At 40.2% G+C, this 14,373-nt stretch overlaps 1 protein-coding gene across 3 annotated transcripts; it reads right to left on the bottom strand.

Moving 5' to 3' along the window:
• Window positions 1–244: 244 nt before the first annotated feature.
• On the bottom strand, window positions 245–9,333 carry LOC135436566 (probable sodium/potassium/calcium exchanger CG1090). Of its 3 annotated transcripts, XM_064694201.1 has the most exons (8): window positions 9,179–9,333; window positions 8,870–9,119; window positions 4,898–5,104; window positions 4,590–4,839; window positions 4,245–4,534; window positions 2,142–3,135; window positions 1,797–1,985; window positions 245–1,732 (listed from the first exon to the last, which is right to left on the bottom strand). In XM_064694201.1, the coding sequence occupies exons 2-8, from the start codon at window positions 8,870–8,872 to the stop codon at window positions 1,722–1,724; spliced, it is 1,944 nt and encodes a 647-aa protein (XP_064550271.1). In that variant the 5' UTR covers window positions 8,873–9,119; window positions 9,179–9,333; the 3' UTR covers window positions 245–1,721. The 3 variants fall into 3 exon arrangements, with proteins under 3 accessions (XP_064550271.1, XP_064550270.1, XP_064550272.1); XM_064694200.1 differs by having other exon boundaries at window positions 8,870–9,333; XM_064694202.1 differs by having other exon boundaries at window positions 246–1,732; window positions 4,590–4,836; window positions 8,870–9,333.
• Between the last annotated feature and the right edge of the window lie 5,040 nt (window positions 9,334–14,373).

Here is a 14,373-nt window from a genome sequence, read left to right as displayed (position 1 = left end):
AAGCATAATGCAAATTAAATATGTTAAATTTAACACATGAGCCTAAGGTATATTATTATTTTATTGCGTGCATTGGTTAACTATTTTTTTTTGATTTGTTGTATTTTCTCATATATTTATTTTGTATACTTTTTGTATATATAGTATATATTTATAACAAAAACTAAAATTAAAAATCATATAATTTATTATTGTTATTGTTAAAAACTGCACAAATGTGTATAAATATGCGTACGTAATTTGCACCAAAAATTGACTATAAATTTACACTAATGGAATTATTTAATTTGTATACATATAGAATTTATATATATATTTACAGTAAAAAAATTGACGCCGTTAATTGCTATAAGTTGAAATATTTTCAAAATTGTTTAATACAATTGTTGCATGTGTTTAATGTTTGGTTTTATTTTTATTTTGTTTAAATTATGGTCGTATGCTGTGAAACTCAGGACGTTCATTGTTCAACATTGTAAATATATTTAATTGTAAAAAATATGCTTGTTAATCCATATTTAAAAATATCTACATAAATACTTCTTTAAGTTTGTTCTCCATTTTCAACTATCCTTGGCTGCCTTAGGTTTTTACATAAGTACATATTTATGCATGTAAACCAAGTATCAATTATGAATGCGCCAGCTCGACTAGGAAATACCCTGTACCAAGGTCTAAAAGTTATCACACGCTACTGGGATAACTTTTAAGCATCGAAATATACGTCAAGACATATAAAAATAATCAAGCTTGCATTTCTATACCTATTTTTGCATATGATACTGAAATATCTGCAGTTGAGATCGAAAGCAGACGGACAGGATAATATCGAGTCGGCCGGAAAGCCAGATTTTAAAAATGCGCCGCCTTGGCTTTTGGATATGCCCTATAAAGGTACAGAGTATACAACAAGTTGAACAAAAATTCGTTGATCTTATTAATTGGCTTTCTAATGAAATTCATTGTTACCACGTGTACTTACTCGGGTCCGGTTTAGGGTTTTGCGGGTCCAGAAGCAGCAGCGGTAACAGCACAGGTAACAGGTCAAAAATTCAGAACATTTCAGTTAAATGGAAAAATCAAATATTTTAAATGTGCCTGTGATTAACTCAAAAATCAATGCCTAACTTACAACATATTTATGATGTTTGTGGGGTTTGTTTTGTCAATCTGAAATTTTGCGTTGTTCCTTTTCTATTAGTTAATGTTGTTCCATAAAACCGTGGCAACAAATATCATTGATTTGCTGTTTTGTTTTTTGTTTATACTTGTACTTAATTTAATACAATTCTCCCTATCTACAGTGCTACATGCTTATAATTGTTGTATATGGAGTTTGTCTTTTATCAATACATATAGTATGTATCTTTTTCTATTATTTAAATATATCGTAGATATATATATATATATTCATTATTCGTTTTCTTTCATTTGGTGCATGTAAAAATCCATGTAAAATGCGCTTGAGTAACCTTTACATTAAATATATATGTGTATGCATTTATGTATATATATATATATATATATATATATATATATTCATGTTCCTTTCTGCTGTTGCCCTTACTGCTGCGGCTAAGTACTGTATGTATAAGATTTTGAATGTTGGTATGTAGTTATGCCCGTACTTATAAATATGTATATGGTACTCGTAATTGGTGCTGGTGATGCGAATCTAGGTGCGTCTGCTATATTAATGTGATCATATGGTAGTCAGTTGTTTAGTAGGTGCCTGCAAAGGGGGAAGGATGAGTTGAAATTTTGAAATAGAATATATAGTTCCAGGCGGTACTCACTGGGACACTCTGGTGGGTTCATGTAGCCAAAGACGTTCATCTCGTAGAGCGCCGCCAGCGTTATGAAAAACAAATACCAGATCATGAGTATGATGCCCAAGCGCTTGTCCAGCTTCCAGCCATTCAGATGCGTCGACAGTATCAAGAAGACAACGGTGGAGAAGAGCGAGAGCGTGGAATAGGCCAGACCTGCAAGAGTAGAGTACTCAATGGATTAATATAATTGGCAGATCGTGGGCTAAAACAGTCAAGCCACATGCCAGGCATACCACAAATAGACATTGAACAGCATTACGACGAGAATAGCAAGCAGTAAGTAGGAGCAGGGCGATATTTCGTACATACCCTTGGATATAACATTGACGTGCGAGCCGGGCTTAATGATTGCCGTTTGTATGAACCATGGAAGACCTAAGCACACTAGTATATCAAAGACATTTGAGCCAATTGCGTTCGATACGGCCATGTCGCCGTAGCCCTCTTTGATAACGGCTATTGAGCTTAGGGCATCCGGCACAGAAACGCCAGCAGCTACGAACGTCAGGCCCATCACAGTGTCCGGTATGGCCAGCGTGGACCCAATCACTGTTATCATCCAGACCATGAAGTACGAATAGAACGAGATCCACACCATCGAGATCAGGAACGTGAACGGATACCAGTTGCGATACTGCAGCTGGCGGCAATCCGGCATTGTCTTCTTGCACAAAAAGTGAATCGGATAGACCACATACCAGGACACCAGCCCTGGCATGCCGCCCTCCGTGGGTCGCAGTAACGGATCGGGGCGTGGCTCGCGTTGTTTATCCGTCGACTTGTAGTACTCAACGCCAGCCGGAACTGCCGCTACCTGAGTCTTAGGCGCTGCTGGAGCCGTGTCGCCAGTTACCACAGATTCCGGCTGATCCGCATGGTAGCCCATGTTCTCTTGCCCCTGGCCCTGGGCAAACTGACTCATGCCCCAATCGTCGACCGGCGGCTGGCTGGGCTTAACACTGATAGCCGTTGGCTGCGACTGACTGTGACCCTCCTCGCCCCAGGCGGCATTCGGATCCCAGCTGGCATTGGGATCGTTGTAGCTCTGATAGTCGCCCTGTGTCGATGGCTGTGCCTGCTGCTGCTGCTGCTGCTGGGGACTCGTCTCGGATTCCTTCTGCTGTGTGCCCTGTGTGTATGAACTTTCGGGCACATTCTTGTAGGTGACCAAGGCCGATTGCTCCTCCTTGCTGGGCAGCTTGAAAGGCAGATTCAAGCCCAACGCCCAGCGTTCCAGTTCCGTATTGAAGTGCAAGGCAATGCAGTAAACCACATAACAAAGCAGCATAACCACAGATTCACCCTGTAAAAGGTAAATAGTTCAATTATGTATGAAATGTATGTTCCCAATGAAGAAACCACGATTTGAAGAACTTTGTCTGAATATTGATGCTCAAAAGTGGAAGAAACTTATCTGCTGTTAACTTCTATCTATATTTCTATTTTATTACAAAATTTATATATAATTATTACAAAAATAACGCTGAAGTCGACTATGCTCGACCACAAAATCCTTTGTAACCCTTGGCCAACATAATATTTTGGTTAATAGAACCACGTTTTGAATTCCTTAAATCCTTTAATATAGCCCAATTTGAACTAGAAAATGGTTGAGCATGTACTTAAATCACACAGATGAAGTTTTAAGTGAATAAGTATGTAGTATTGGAGAAAACGCTCGCTTGGGCTGCATGGAATTCCACCCGCAAGTGTGGAAAAAGCGTGAGAAACGGTTCTATGAAACTTTTTAGTTTACCATCGAAAAACTCAATTTCATAGATTTGTGTTGAAATTAATCTGAGCGCTGTTTCACACTAGTATTCATATATGTGTATCACAAGGATCTAGTTTTGACTATGCTTTCTCAAATTTGGGAGAATGCAAGGAGTGAAATATTCTTAATCTGTTTCAAAAACCAAGTCTCAAAAACTATATCTATATTATGGAAACTCTTTTAACTTCTGATATTGACGTATTCTTTTTTTTTTTGTGTTAAAATTCTTTTATTTACAGCTAATCTTCTGTTCATACAGACATATAGACAGACATTGCTAAATCGACTCGTCCTGATCGAGAATATATACTTTATATACCATAATCTATAGAGTCTGATGTTTCCATCTGCCTGTTACATAAATTTGCACTAAGTTGCTTTTTTAGCCATTATAAAAATAAATATAACCCCATTCATTCATAAAACTCTTTCGTTGGAAAGAATATGGTTACAACTGTAATAAAATATTATTTGTTAAGATTTCTAGAAAAGAATTAGTCTATATATTTAAAATAAAGTTGTATATATAGAAGCGTAATTGTATGTATGGAGGCAAATAATATTCTCATATTAATTAAGTGAAACCTACAACTTCCAGTTGAAAAGGTTTTAATGGCATTACAAGTATTACAACTTACGCAAGAGATGACATCATTGAAGATGATTATCAGCATGACCAATATGGACACGCAGTAGAAGAAGCAATCGCGGACGAGTGGCCACCAGTTCAGCTGGCAAACGGTGCCGGAGCACAGGGCGCAGACCGAGATGACGAACATGATGTTGAACACCGCAGAGCCAATGACCCCGCTGATGCCAATGTCGTCCTTGGCAAAGAACACGCCAATCACAACGGTGGCCAGCTCTGGAGCTGAGCTGCCGGCGGCCATGAATGTCGCGCCCGCCACGTCCGGTGACAGCTTGAGCTCTGCAGGGATTTGAATAAATTAAATGCTCGAAGCGATATTCGGAATGGAGCTCACCCTCGCACAGCCTGTCCAGACTGGCCACAAAGTACTCGTCGCACACAATGGCCAGGCCAAAGAACGTATAGATGGCCACCAGAATGTGCAAGATGAGTCCACCATGCTGACGCGCCCATTTGTTCATCAATGGCTGCGGGAACTGTTCGATGGCCGGCGGCGTACAATTATCGCGCCTCGGCCGCCAAGTGGGCACAGCGCCATGCATGGGCGTGGCCACGGTTGTGCCCGGCTCCGCTTCACTCGTCTGCTAAAAGAAATGCGAATAAGTTGCCAAATCAACTGGACACAAAACAACTGCTGCTCACTTCGCTAGTCAGATAATAATTGGGCGTAGTACTCTCGCTCTCGGCCATAACGTCAGCATCGGCCGCTTCGGGCAGGCTGCCGACGTCAAGGGGTATATCCGGCTTGTTGTCCTGGCCCCGGGCCGAGTAGATGCTAACGCAGTAGTAGATCAGGAACAACAGGCCCATGTTCCACATGCGCGCGCGGCGGCTTCGGTGGCGCACGATCTGCAAAGATGTTGTTTAACTTTTGATTAACATTCACTTGCTCTGCAGCTTGTTGCTGTCGTTTTTGTTGTTGTTGTTGTTCTTGTTGTTGATAATTAACAATTGCTGCAGGCGGCTAAAGCTCGCGCCTAAGCACACAAAGCGTGCCAAAGACAAAGCTGCAAAGACTATGAGGCTTATGTGCTTCACATAAATAGACGTCGCAACGCTGGCAGCCATTTTCTCCATTGAGGTCTTAAGTACACGCACGCACACCCACACACACACGCACACGTACGCACACACACACATAAGCACTCACAGGCACTTATGTACTGTATGTACTAAATGCCAGGTAAACTAGAAGTAAACATGCTGCGCTGCAGAATGCTCGACCATCAGATACCTAATACTTGTAGTAAGCGCTTTTGCATAAGATTAAAAATAAATATATTTATTTTAATATAAAAAGTATATTTAAGTCAAATGATATACATATTTTAATATCACATCAATGTGATTACATTTTACATATTTGCGAACATTAAACATATTTTATCTACCCTTCAATACAGCCACAAAAATATTACTCAGTATAAGCCCAGCGCAGTCAGGGGAAACACTATGAAAAATAGCATTAGATATACTTGTAAAGATTTTTTTTTTTTTTAGATTTTCTTAGCTTTAATTTTAATTTTCCTGTTATTATAAGAACAACTTAAATTAAATTTATTAGAAAATTTACAATACTACTTAGTCTACTATTAAGTCTAATATAAAATTAACAAAGTTACGGTGACTATATATATCGATCTGGGAGATCGATTGGATTGTATAGATATATTAGTTATATTATATTTTAAAGCTCAACTCCCAAAAGAATGCAACATTAATATAATAAATTTGTTAGCTTTGCGCTACAAGCAAACACACTTTTTATTAAAACCTAATTTTCTTTTAAAAAATTGACCCTTGGTCTTTAAGTTGCCAAATAAATATTATATTAATACTCATCTATCTATACATCTATCTATCTATCTATTTGTTTATCTATCTATCTATCTATCTACCTATTTATCCATCTATATATCTATTTATCTATCTATCATCGATCTATCTACTCATCTAATGAGGTCTGAGTTTTCAAGCCGTTCTAAATTTTATAATCTAATCAATTCGGTAAAGTTCTCATTTTCACTCCGTTTCAAATCTTAAATAATGGCCGAATTTGAAAATTTTTTAATGATTATAAAAAAATATACTTTGCTTTGAAAAACTTTTGCTATTACCACTTCGGCTGTAGGGAATTCCACCCGCAATTGTGGAAAAAGCGCGAAAAATGTTTGTATGAAACTTTTTCGTTTACCATACGAAAACCCAATTTCAAAGATTTGTGTTGAAGTTTATTTGAGCGCTCTTTCACACTATTCGGAAAATCCATCTCAACTTGGTGGAAGTGGCTGTATATTTTTCGGTATCAATATTCTCAACTCACGACATAAATGGGCGGAAAACGTGGATTTCAAAAGTTGGTTCTTTATATGGTGGACTGTAAGGTAATTTTCAAAAATTAATTTGAAGCATAACTTTAGACGTGGAGTTTAAGATATCAAGATAATTGATTGATAAACCTTTAAGCATGAACCTAAAGCCGGGCAAGGCAGGTATATACCAGTAAGTCATATTATGGAAGAGAACCTCTAATGGAAAAGAACTAGTAATGATAGCATATAGTAGCTATACCCAGTGAACATACCCAATGTTATGTAAACATTTTTTGCTGGGTGTTTGAAGAGGGGCTTATATCATCATATATATGTATATTATTATGTATGTACAAATGTTCGCTGTTATGTTGCGCTCGTGGCAAGCTTATTAAGTCTATTGCCACTGCATCTGCCTCAAGTTGGTTTTGCTACTGGCATCTAAAACTGGCAGCTGATTGACTTGAAATTGGATACATACCAGTCCCTGGGCCTGGGCCTGGGCCACAGCCCGAGTTGAAAGCAAATGGAAAACAATAATAAGTGCAACGACTGCAGCCGGCTTTTGTGGCTTACACATTGGCCAGTTCTGGTCGTTGTCACGAGGTCTAACAATGCTAGACCTCATGGCTGTCGCAGCTAGTTTTTAACTGGCATGAAATCTAATATTACTAAACCAGCTGTTGGTTTTGCTAGTAAACGAGTCGCAAGTTCTCAATAAGTGTCCATAGCCAACAAATACCTGGTTAGGCTTAAACTAACCCAAATGGGCATTAGGTGCATAGTGATGGTTGAAAGACTCTCCGACGTTATTGACCTTCGACTACGTAATATTAAAATAATATTAAATGTTATTTAAGGCAATGTATTGGATTTAGCCTGATCAGCTGTGAGTTTCCCACTTGAAGCAGGCACTAAGCTCGATTTGTTTACCTAGGCAATTAAATAGGCACATATGCATACACACACATACATATATGCATGTGTATATATATGTACGTGTTCACTTTCACAATCTGCGGCACATTTGCCAGCTGATAAGCAGCGAATAAACAATGCCAAAAGCATTAAGAAATTGAACATTCCGAAAGACGTCTGCACTGCCAACAACTGCTGCATACTTTTCAAGGCGCCATTCAACACACACAAGCACAATACACACACACACACACACACATACTCATATATAGCTATACTCGTCCGTATGACATCATGTGCTTTCCTTCAACTCTATTGACAAAATGCGCAAATCGTGACACAAACTACATAAGCGACAACAACAATAAATGTCTTTGAATAAATTTGTGTAGCATTACAGCCATTTGTTAGCTATTGACAACTGTTGTTGTTGTTGCAGTTGTTGTTGTTGTTGCTGCTGCTGCTGTTTGCTTTTGCGGGTCTGATAACAGCGCAAATTTGACGCAAATGGCAGAAGAGCAGAGTGCGAGAGAGCAAATGAAAGTTTTCACCACAAAAGACGAGCTCAAAATCAACTGCCGGGGTGAGTGTATCAAAAGGAGCAGCGACGTCGGCGTCTACGACAGCTGCGGCGTCTGGCTGGCTGACTGGCTAGCTGGCTGTTTGCTGGCTAACAAAGCCACCACACTACGATGTACGGGTGGGCTGGGTAGCCAGATCCACAGGCAAAACATACAGCGCCCGCCTTGTGGGCCACTCGGTCATGCCGCACAATATCGATTTGTTGGACGTCCCGCCGCAGCCGCCGCCAGCTGCCCCTCAAGCTTTTACTCATACGCGTGGTTGCTGCTGGGGCTGCTGCTGCTGATGTGTGTGTGTGTGTGCGTGTGCGTGTGCGTGTGTGTTAGTTACTGTTACAGTTACAGTTACAGTTAGAGCTGGCGTGGATGCTGCAGCCACATGCTATAAAAATAAATGACTCTGCTAACTAAATGCTCATGTAGCTCTTTGGGCAGGGGCAGGGGCGGGAAGGGTTCTTCCGACTGCTGGCATTGTGGTTGCTGTTGGGCGTTCGGGCTTACATCATATTTTTCTTAAAGGCTCAAAACAAAAGATAGCAGACCACCTCACCGCACCCTACCCTACCCTATCCCGCTGAACAAAAAACAAAAGTGATGTAGGCTGGCTTTGTGTTTGGGCCAGAAAAGTTGGAAAATGACAGACAATTGAAGGCTGTGGCAAAAATGCAATTGACTTGGACTTGATACTGTAAACAATTTGTACAAGGCATTTCCCATTCAAGCACACACACAGACACACACACACTCACGCACACACGCATACATAGCAGAGGAATTTCATAATCACATTTGGTTATAGTTACCATTTTTGCAGTAGTTTTAACGTTCAGATAAGCACTTTTAACTGTAAATTGAATTTATAATCAGCTTTTGTAAAATAGCGTTCACGTTCTTCTGTTACTTATTAGTAGCTTGCAATGTGGGTGTTGCGGAAAACAGATACAGAAGAAAACCGTTGCATTGGAAAACAAGCGACGATATTGGCTAAGACATTGTTTTGGCCCTCACGGAGTGTCAGCAATCGCGTTACTTGTGCTTCATTATCATTGCCACCTTAAGAATGAACTCGATTATTTAACAATAATTAATTTGAATATATTTTGCTCGCGCACCATGCAAAAGTTCGGCTCGTGTGTGTGTGTGTGGCTTGGATGTCACGGAGTGTATCGTGTGTGTCTGTGTGTGTGTGTGTGTGTGTATGAGTAGGTGTTCTATGCGATTCGAAACGCGCACGAGCTAGCAAAGCTTTGCTTTCGCCTGGCGAGACGGTTCAGCGCAAACTAACAGCAGAGCCAACGTCGCAAAGTCTGCAACGAGCATGGCACGGCAGCTGCACTGAGGAAAATAAGTGCATCTTTCAAGAACATTTTAAATTCTTAGTGACGGCAAAAACAAATTAAAGATTACGTACCATATAAGCAGATATTTAAAAACAAAATAAACAATTATTATTTACTTAAGCTAAAAGTCTCTACTCAATGAAAAAAATTAACTTTAAATTTTCATTTTTTTAAATTAAAAAAGTTTTATTTGCTGTGCTCAATTCCAAAATAAATGCGAATTTTTGCACTTTTTCACCTTTTTGTCTTCTCAGTGCACCAAAAAGCCAAAGTATTGGAGCCAAACTCACCACAGCCGAGAGGCAAGGAGACACGACTCACGAGTGCCAGCAGGAAATGTGAAAGTGTGGCGCTCGGGAAGTGCGAGAGTGTGCGTGCGCGGTCTGGTCGCTGCAGCGCCATCTATGGGCAGCTTATGGAGTCTTTAGCAAAAGCTGATTGAAATTGATTAGAACTCTGTACGGCTGTGAACAATAGAGATTCCAGAGCTCACTTGAGGCCTTGGCTGAAAAATGACATTAGAGACAAACAATGGACCGCGGGGCATTAATATTTGTTTGATTATTATTTATATGCGCCCTCCCCCGGCCGCAACGTCAAGTGTTGCCCGTGTTGGCTGTGCAAACAACAAACAAACGTTTGGGTTCGATGTCTCAGTTGTCGGTGTCGCGGCATTTGAAGTGCCGGCAAAGGACATCAATTGTCAGGATTTTGCCACATTATCCTTTACATTGCGGCCGACCAAACGACCGGCTCCTCAGATGTGCAACGTGACATTGCTACATGCGGCACGCTCAGATCTCGCCGCCAAGAGGCCTTGCAAAAACAATGCAGGACACTTGGCGTGTATAAAAAATCCGCCAGGACAATGACGAATTTACCTGTTGACACCTTCCAAAATAGACAATTCTGCCAATTAATAATGGTAGCCGTTGCCATCAGCTGCGCTCTGCCATTCAATTGTAACAGGTTCGAGTTATATGGCTCAATCACAGTCCCACAAAAAAACTGGTAGCCAGCCGAGTTGATGGTGCAAAAGTTGAAGAAATTCCGGAGAATTGCAGCGGCTGCACCTCTTTGAGTTGACACTCCAGTAAAGTGGAATTATGACTTTGATTCACGAATCAGAAGTGTAAATGAGGGAATTAGTTGTCTATTGTGAATTGGCGGCGATTTTGAATTCATTGTGGTGGGCCATGGGAAAACTGAAGACGTCGCGATTGGTATTACAAAAAGGGTTTGAGTCAAAGCTGATTATCCGAAATGTAAAAGCAGTATTAACAAGTAAGATGGCTCTACTCGGAAGTGCCCGACTATGGGATACCCTGAACCTTTTTCTGTCAAAAACTGTAGCAGGCGCGTCCCACAGAATGACCTAATTTACCCTTCTTACCCATGTCGAAATAGACAAAAAGCCAAACCTCGTGGAAATCGGCTGACATTTAACCGAGTTATAGGGCTGGGAAATTTTGACCTATGTCTATATAGAAAATTTTAAATTGTGACCTAGAATAATGTTGTCAGAAAGAGCCAAATCTCGTGAAAATCGGATGAGTTTTGACCAAGTTATGGGGATGGGAAATTTTGACCTATGTCTATATAGGATATTTGAGGGTACCCTTTCTACATGAATTTTGACCAAAAATAATGTTGCCAGATTAAGATGCAAATTTGATCTAGAGGCCAAACCATGAATAAAGAGTCAAATCTCGTGGAAATCGGATGAGATTTGACCGAGTTATGGGGGTGGGAAATTTCGACCTATGACTATGTAGGATATTTGAGGGTACCATTTTCACTTGAATTTCGACCAAGAATAATGTTGCCAGATTAAGATGCCAACTTGATCAGGAGACTAAACCATGAACAAAGAGCCAAATCTCGTGAAAATCGGATGAGTTTTGACCAAGTTATGGGGATGGGAAATTTTGACCTATGTCTATATAGGATATTTGAGGATACCCTTTCTACATGAATTTTGACCAAAAATAATGTTGCAAGATTTTGATGCCAAATTTGTTTAGCGGTCAAACCATAAACAAAGAGCCAAATCTCGTGAAAATCGGATGAGATTTGACCAAGTTATGGGGATGGGAAATTTTGACCTATGTCTATATAGGCTATTTGAGGGTACCATTTTCACTTGAATTTCGACCAAGAATAATGTTGCCAGATTAAGATGCCAACTTGATCAAGAAACCAACCCATGAACAAAGAGCCAAATCTCGTGAAAATCGGATGAGTTTTGACTAAGTTATGGGGATGGGAAATTTTGACCTATGTCTATATAGGATATTTGAGGGTACCCTTTCTACATGCATTTTGACCAAAAATAATGTTTCCAGATTCAGATGCCAAATTTGTTAAAAGGCAAACCATGAACAAAGAGCAAAATCTCGTGGAAATCGGATGAGATTTGACCGAGTTATGGGGGTGGGAAACTTTGACCTACATATGTCCATATAGGATATATCCCCGCCTTGCCCGTGGAACTTTTAATATAGATTCTCTCAAAGATCTTTGATAATGAGTTTTAAGCCGATCGGACGGTAAACAAAAAACATTCATACGAATGTTTTCCGCCAATTTACCAATTTACTGCTGCGGTCGAAACTTCCCAAATCGCTAAACACGTATTCATTAAGTTCTTATGTAGAGCTTTGAAAATAAGTTTGAAGCAAATTGGAAAAACTATGAACTTCACCAAAAATATCGCACTTTTCTTGGAGGAAACTGTTATCCATATATATTCTTGGAAATGAGTTTGAGCGCAAAACGTCGCCCACCAAATCTTTGACCCCCATTTCCACCAAGGATGGATGGATTTTTCGAAAAGTGTGAAACACCCCTCAAATGAATTTGAACATAACCTTTGAAAATGAGTTTGATGCCGATCTGATGGTAAACAAAAAACTAGCATACAAACGTTTTTCGCGATTTTTCCACACATGTGGGTGGAATTTCCCGTAACCCCGTCTCAACGAGCAACTTGATCACATAAGGTTACTACAGTGCAAATTTCAGCTTCCTAGTCTTACGGCTTGAGCTGTGCGTTTATCATCAATCAATCAGTCAGTCAGTCAGTCAGTCAGGACAAACAGTCTTATATATAGAGATATAATAAATATTATATAAAATATATATTTATATATTACTCTCTGCATAAACTTGGCTACTTTCACCATCTCTATTGTACGTGAAAATTAGAAGAGTGTAGAATCAAAGCGACCAAGCTATAAAATATTAAACTCATTAAAAAGAACACACAAGCAGCAACTCTAGGCTAGGAACTCTTTGGGCTCAGAAGGAGCATCTTTTAAGCATACAAAAAACTGTTCACAGAGATTTCCAAACTCATTGATGCACTTGATTATAAAGTCTACCTAAGTGTAAAGTCTGCCTCCTGTATAATATTGCCTTAACCTATCCCAGCAAGCCAACTGAACTATTTAATGGCCCCCGTACCCCTAGCTGGCGGTATTGATCCTTCTCAATGAATTTCTCGGCTCTGTAGGTGGCAACGCACATGCTTCACGCACGCCACTTTGTTAATGGGCCACCGAATTTCGAATTAGTTTATAAACTAAATACAAATATTGTAACTAAAATGCGTTGGCTAATCAATTTCATACGCTCAATTTGAGCGGCGACCGAGCGTCTGCTCGGCCAGGACGAGTACCAGCCAGCCACCTTGGCGACCGCATTTAAGGACATGTCGTTTAGGATTGTCAGAGCCACGTTGTGCCCGGTTGTCTGGGCCATACAAAGCAGGGGCCGGGGAAAACCAAACAAGACAAAAGAGCAGCTCGACTTTGCTCTTGACGCAACTGCCCAAAATTGGCTCGCTCATCATTATTTATATGCCACTTTCTATTGAATTGAATGGATGGCAGGACAAAACGTTGAAAGGGAAGGTGTCAAGGCAAAGGTGTCGGGACAGCCCCGCTACAGATGCGGTTGCCTGGCGCAATTCAAGGCGAAGACGTGGCACAGTTTTCCCCGTCTTCCAGCTATTGTTTCATTGTCTTCGGTTTCGCTGTGTTTCGAGTGGCGAGTGGCTGGATTTGGATTTGGTCGTGGTTTATAGCGGCGGCGGCGGCAAGGTAATCCTTTGTCTATGGCGACTCAATAAAGAACTTATTGTGGACAAATTTCGACATTTTTCAAGCGCTGTTTTCGGTTTGTCTCTGTGTGTGTGTGTGTGTAGTTCCTTTTCTAGCTTCAAGGGACATGCTTGACTTTTAACAGGAATCAATTTATTTTATGCGAAATAATCGTGTTGATGGCTGCGTGCTCGCCCCTTTTTTTTTTTTTGTCAGCCGCTCTGACGTTTACGTTTGGTTTTTGGCCTCTGGATTTTGGGTTTTTCACGCACCAACCCCAGAGGGCCAACCCTCCCAAAAGTCCATTGCCGAAACGAGGGCTGTGACTGGGTTTGGCCTGGTGGAGCGCCTATGTGAAGAAGGGTGGAATTAATTTTAATTTATGATGTCAATTTATAGTAGTTTTTGCGGTTTCACAACATTTTACATAAGAGCACAGTCTCCTGTGATCGAGAGTCTTTTCTGCGTCACATACATATGCACATTATATATGTATATATATATATATGTGTATAGTCCAACTATGAATCAAGTTTTTATTGAAGCACCATCGTATGGTGGTCATCAATCAAACAATTGGCATGCACTCATTATGAACACAACATATTCTTTCTTTTTTATCGAAAAAAATGTAATTTTTTTGTGCATTTTTGTTATAGAAAATTGCACGAGCGGAAAATATCGCCGATCAATCAAATCTAGCGCAATTTTCCCCCGCAATATTTGGCAAATGCAACAATCGCCAAGTTGGGCCAGGTGGAGGCAGGGATAGACCCTTTGTGAGAGACACCTACAACAATTGCATTTTCTGGCACTTCAAATGCAGTTCATCATTCATGCAAGTTCGTCAATTCATGCATTCAT

Source organism: Drosophila montana, unplaced genomic scaffold (assembly GCF_035044405.1).
Source record: "Drosophila montana isolate Dmon_TW-CO22-7 unplaced genomic scaffold, ASM3504440v1 contig_3733_1, whole genome shotgun sequence".
NCBI lineage: Eukaryota > Metazoa > Arthropoda > Insecta > Diptera > Drosophilidae > Drosophila > Drosophila montana.
Note: the sequence above shows the minus strand (reverse complement) of the source record. Positions and strands in the feature narration are given on the sequence as shown.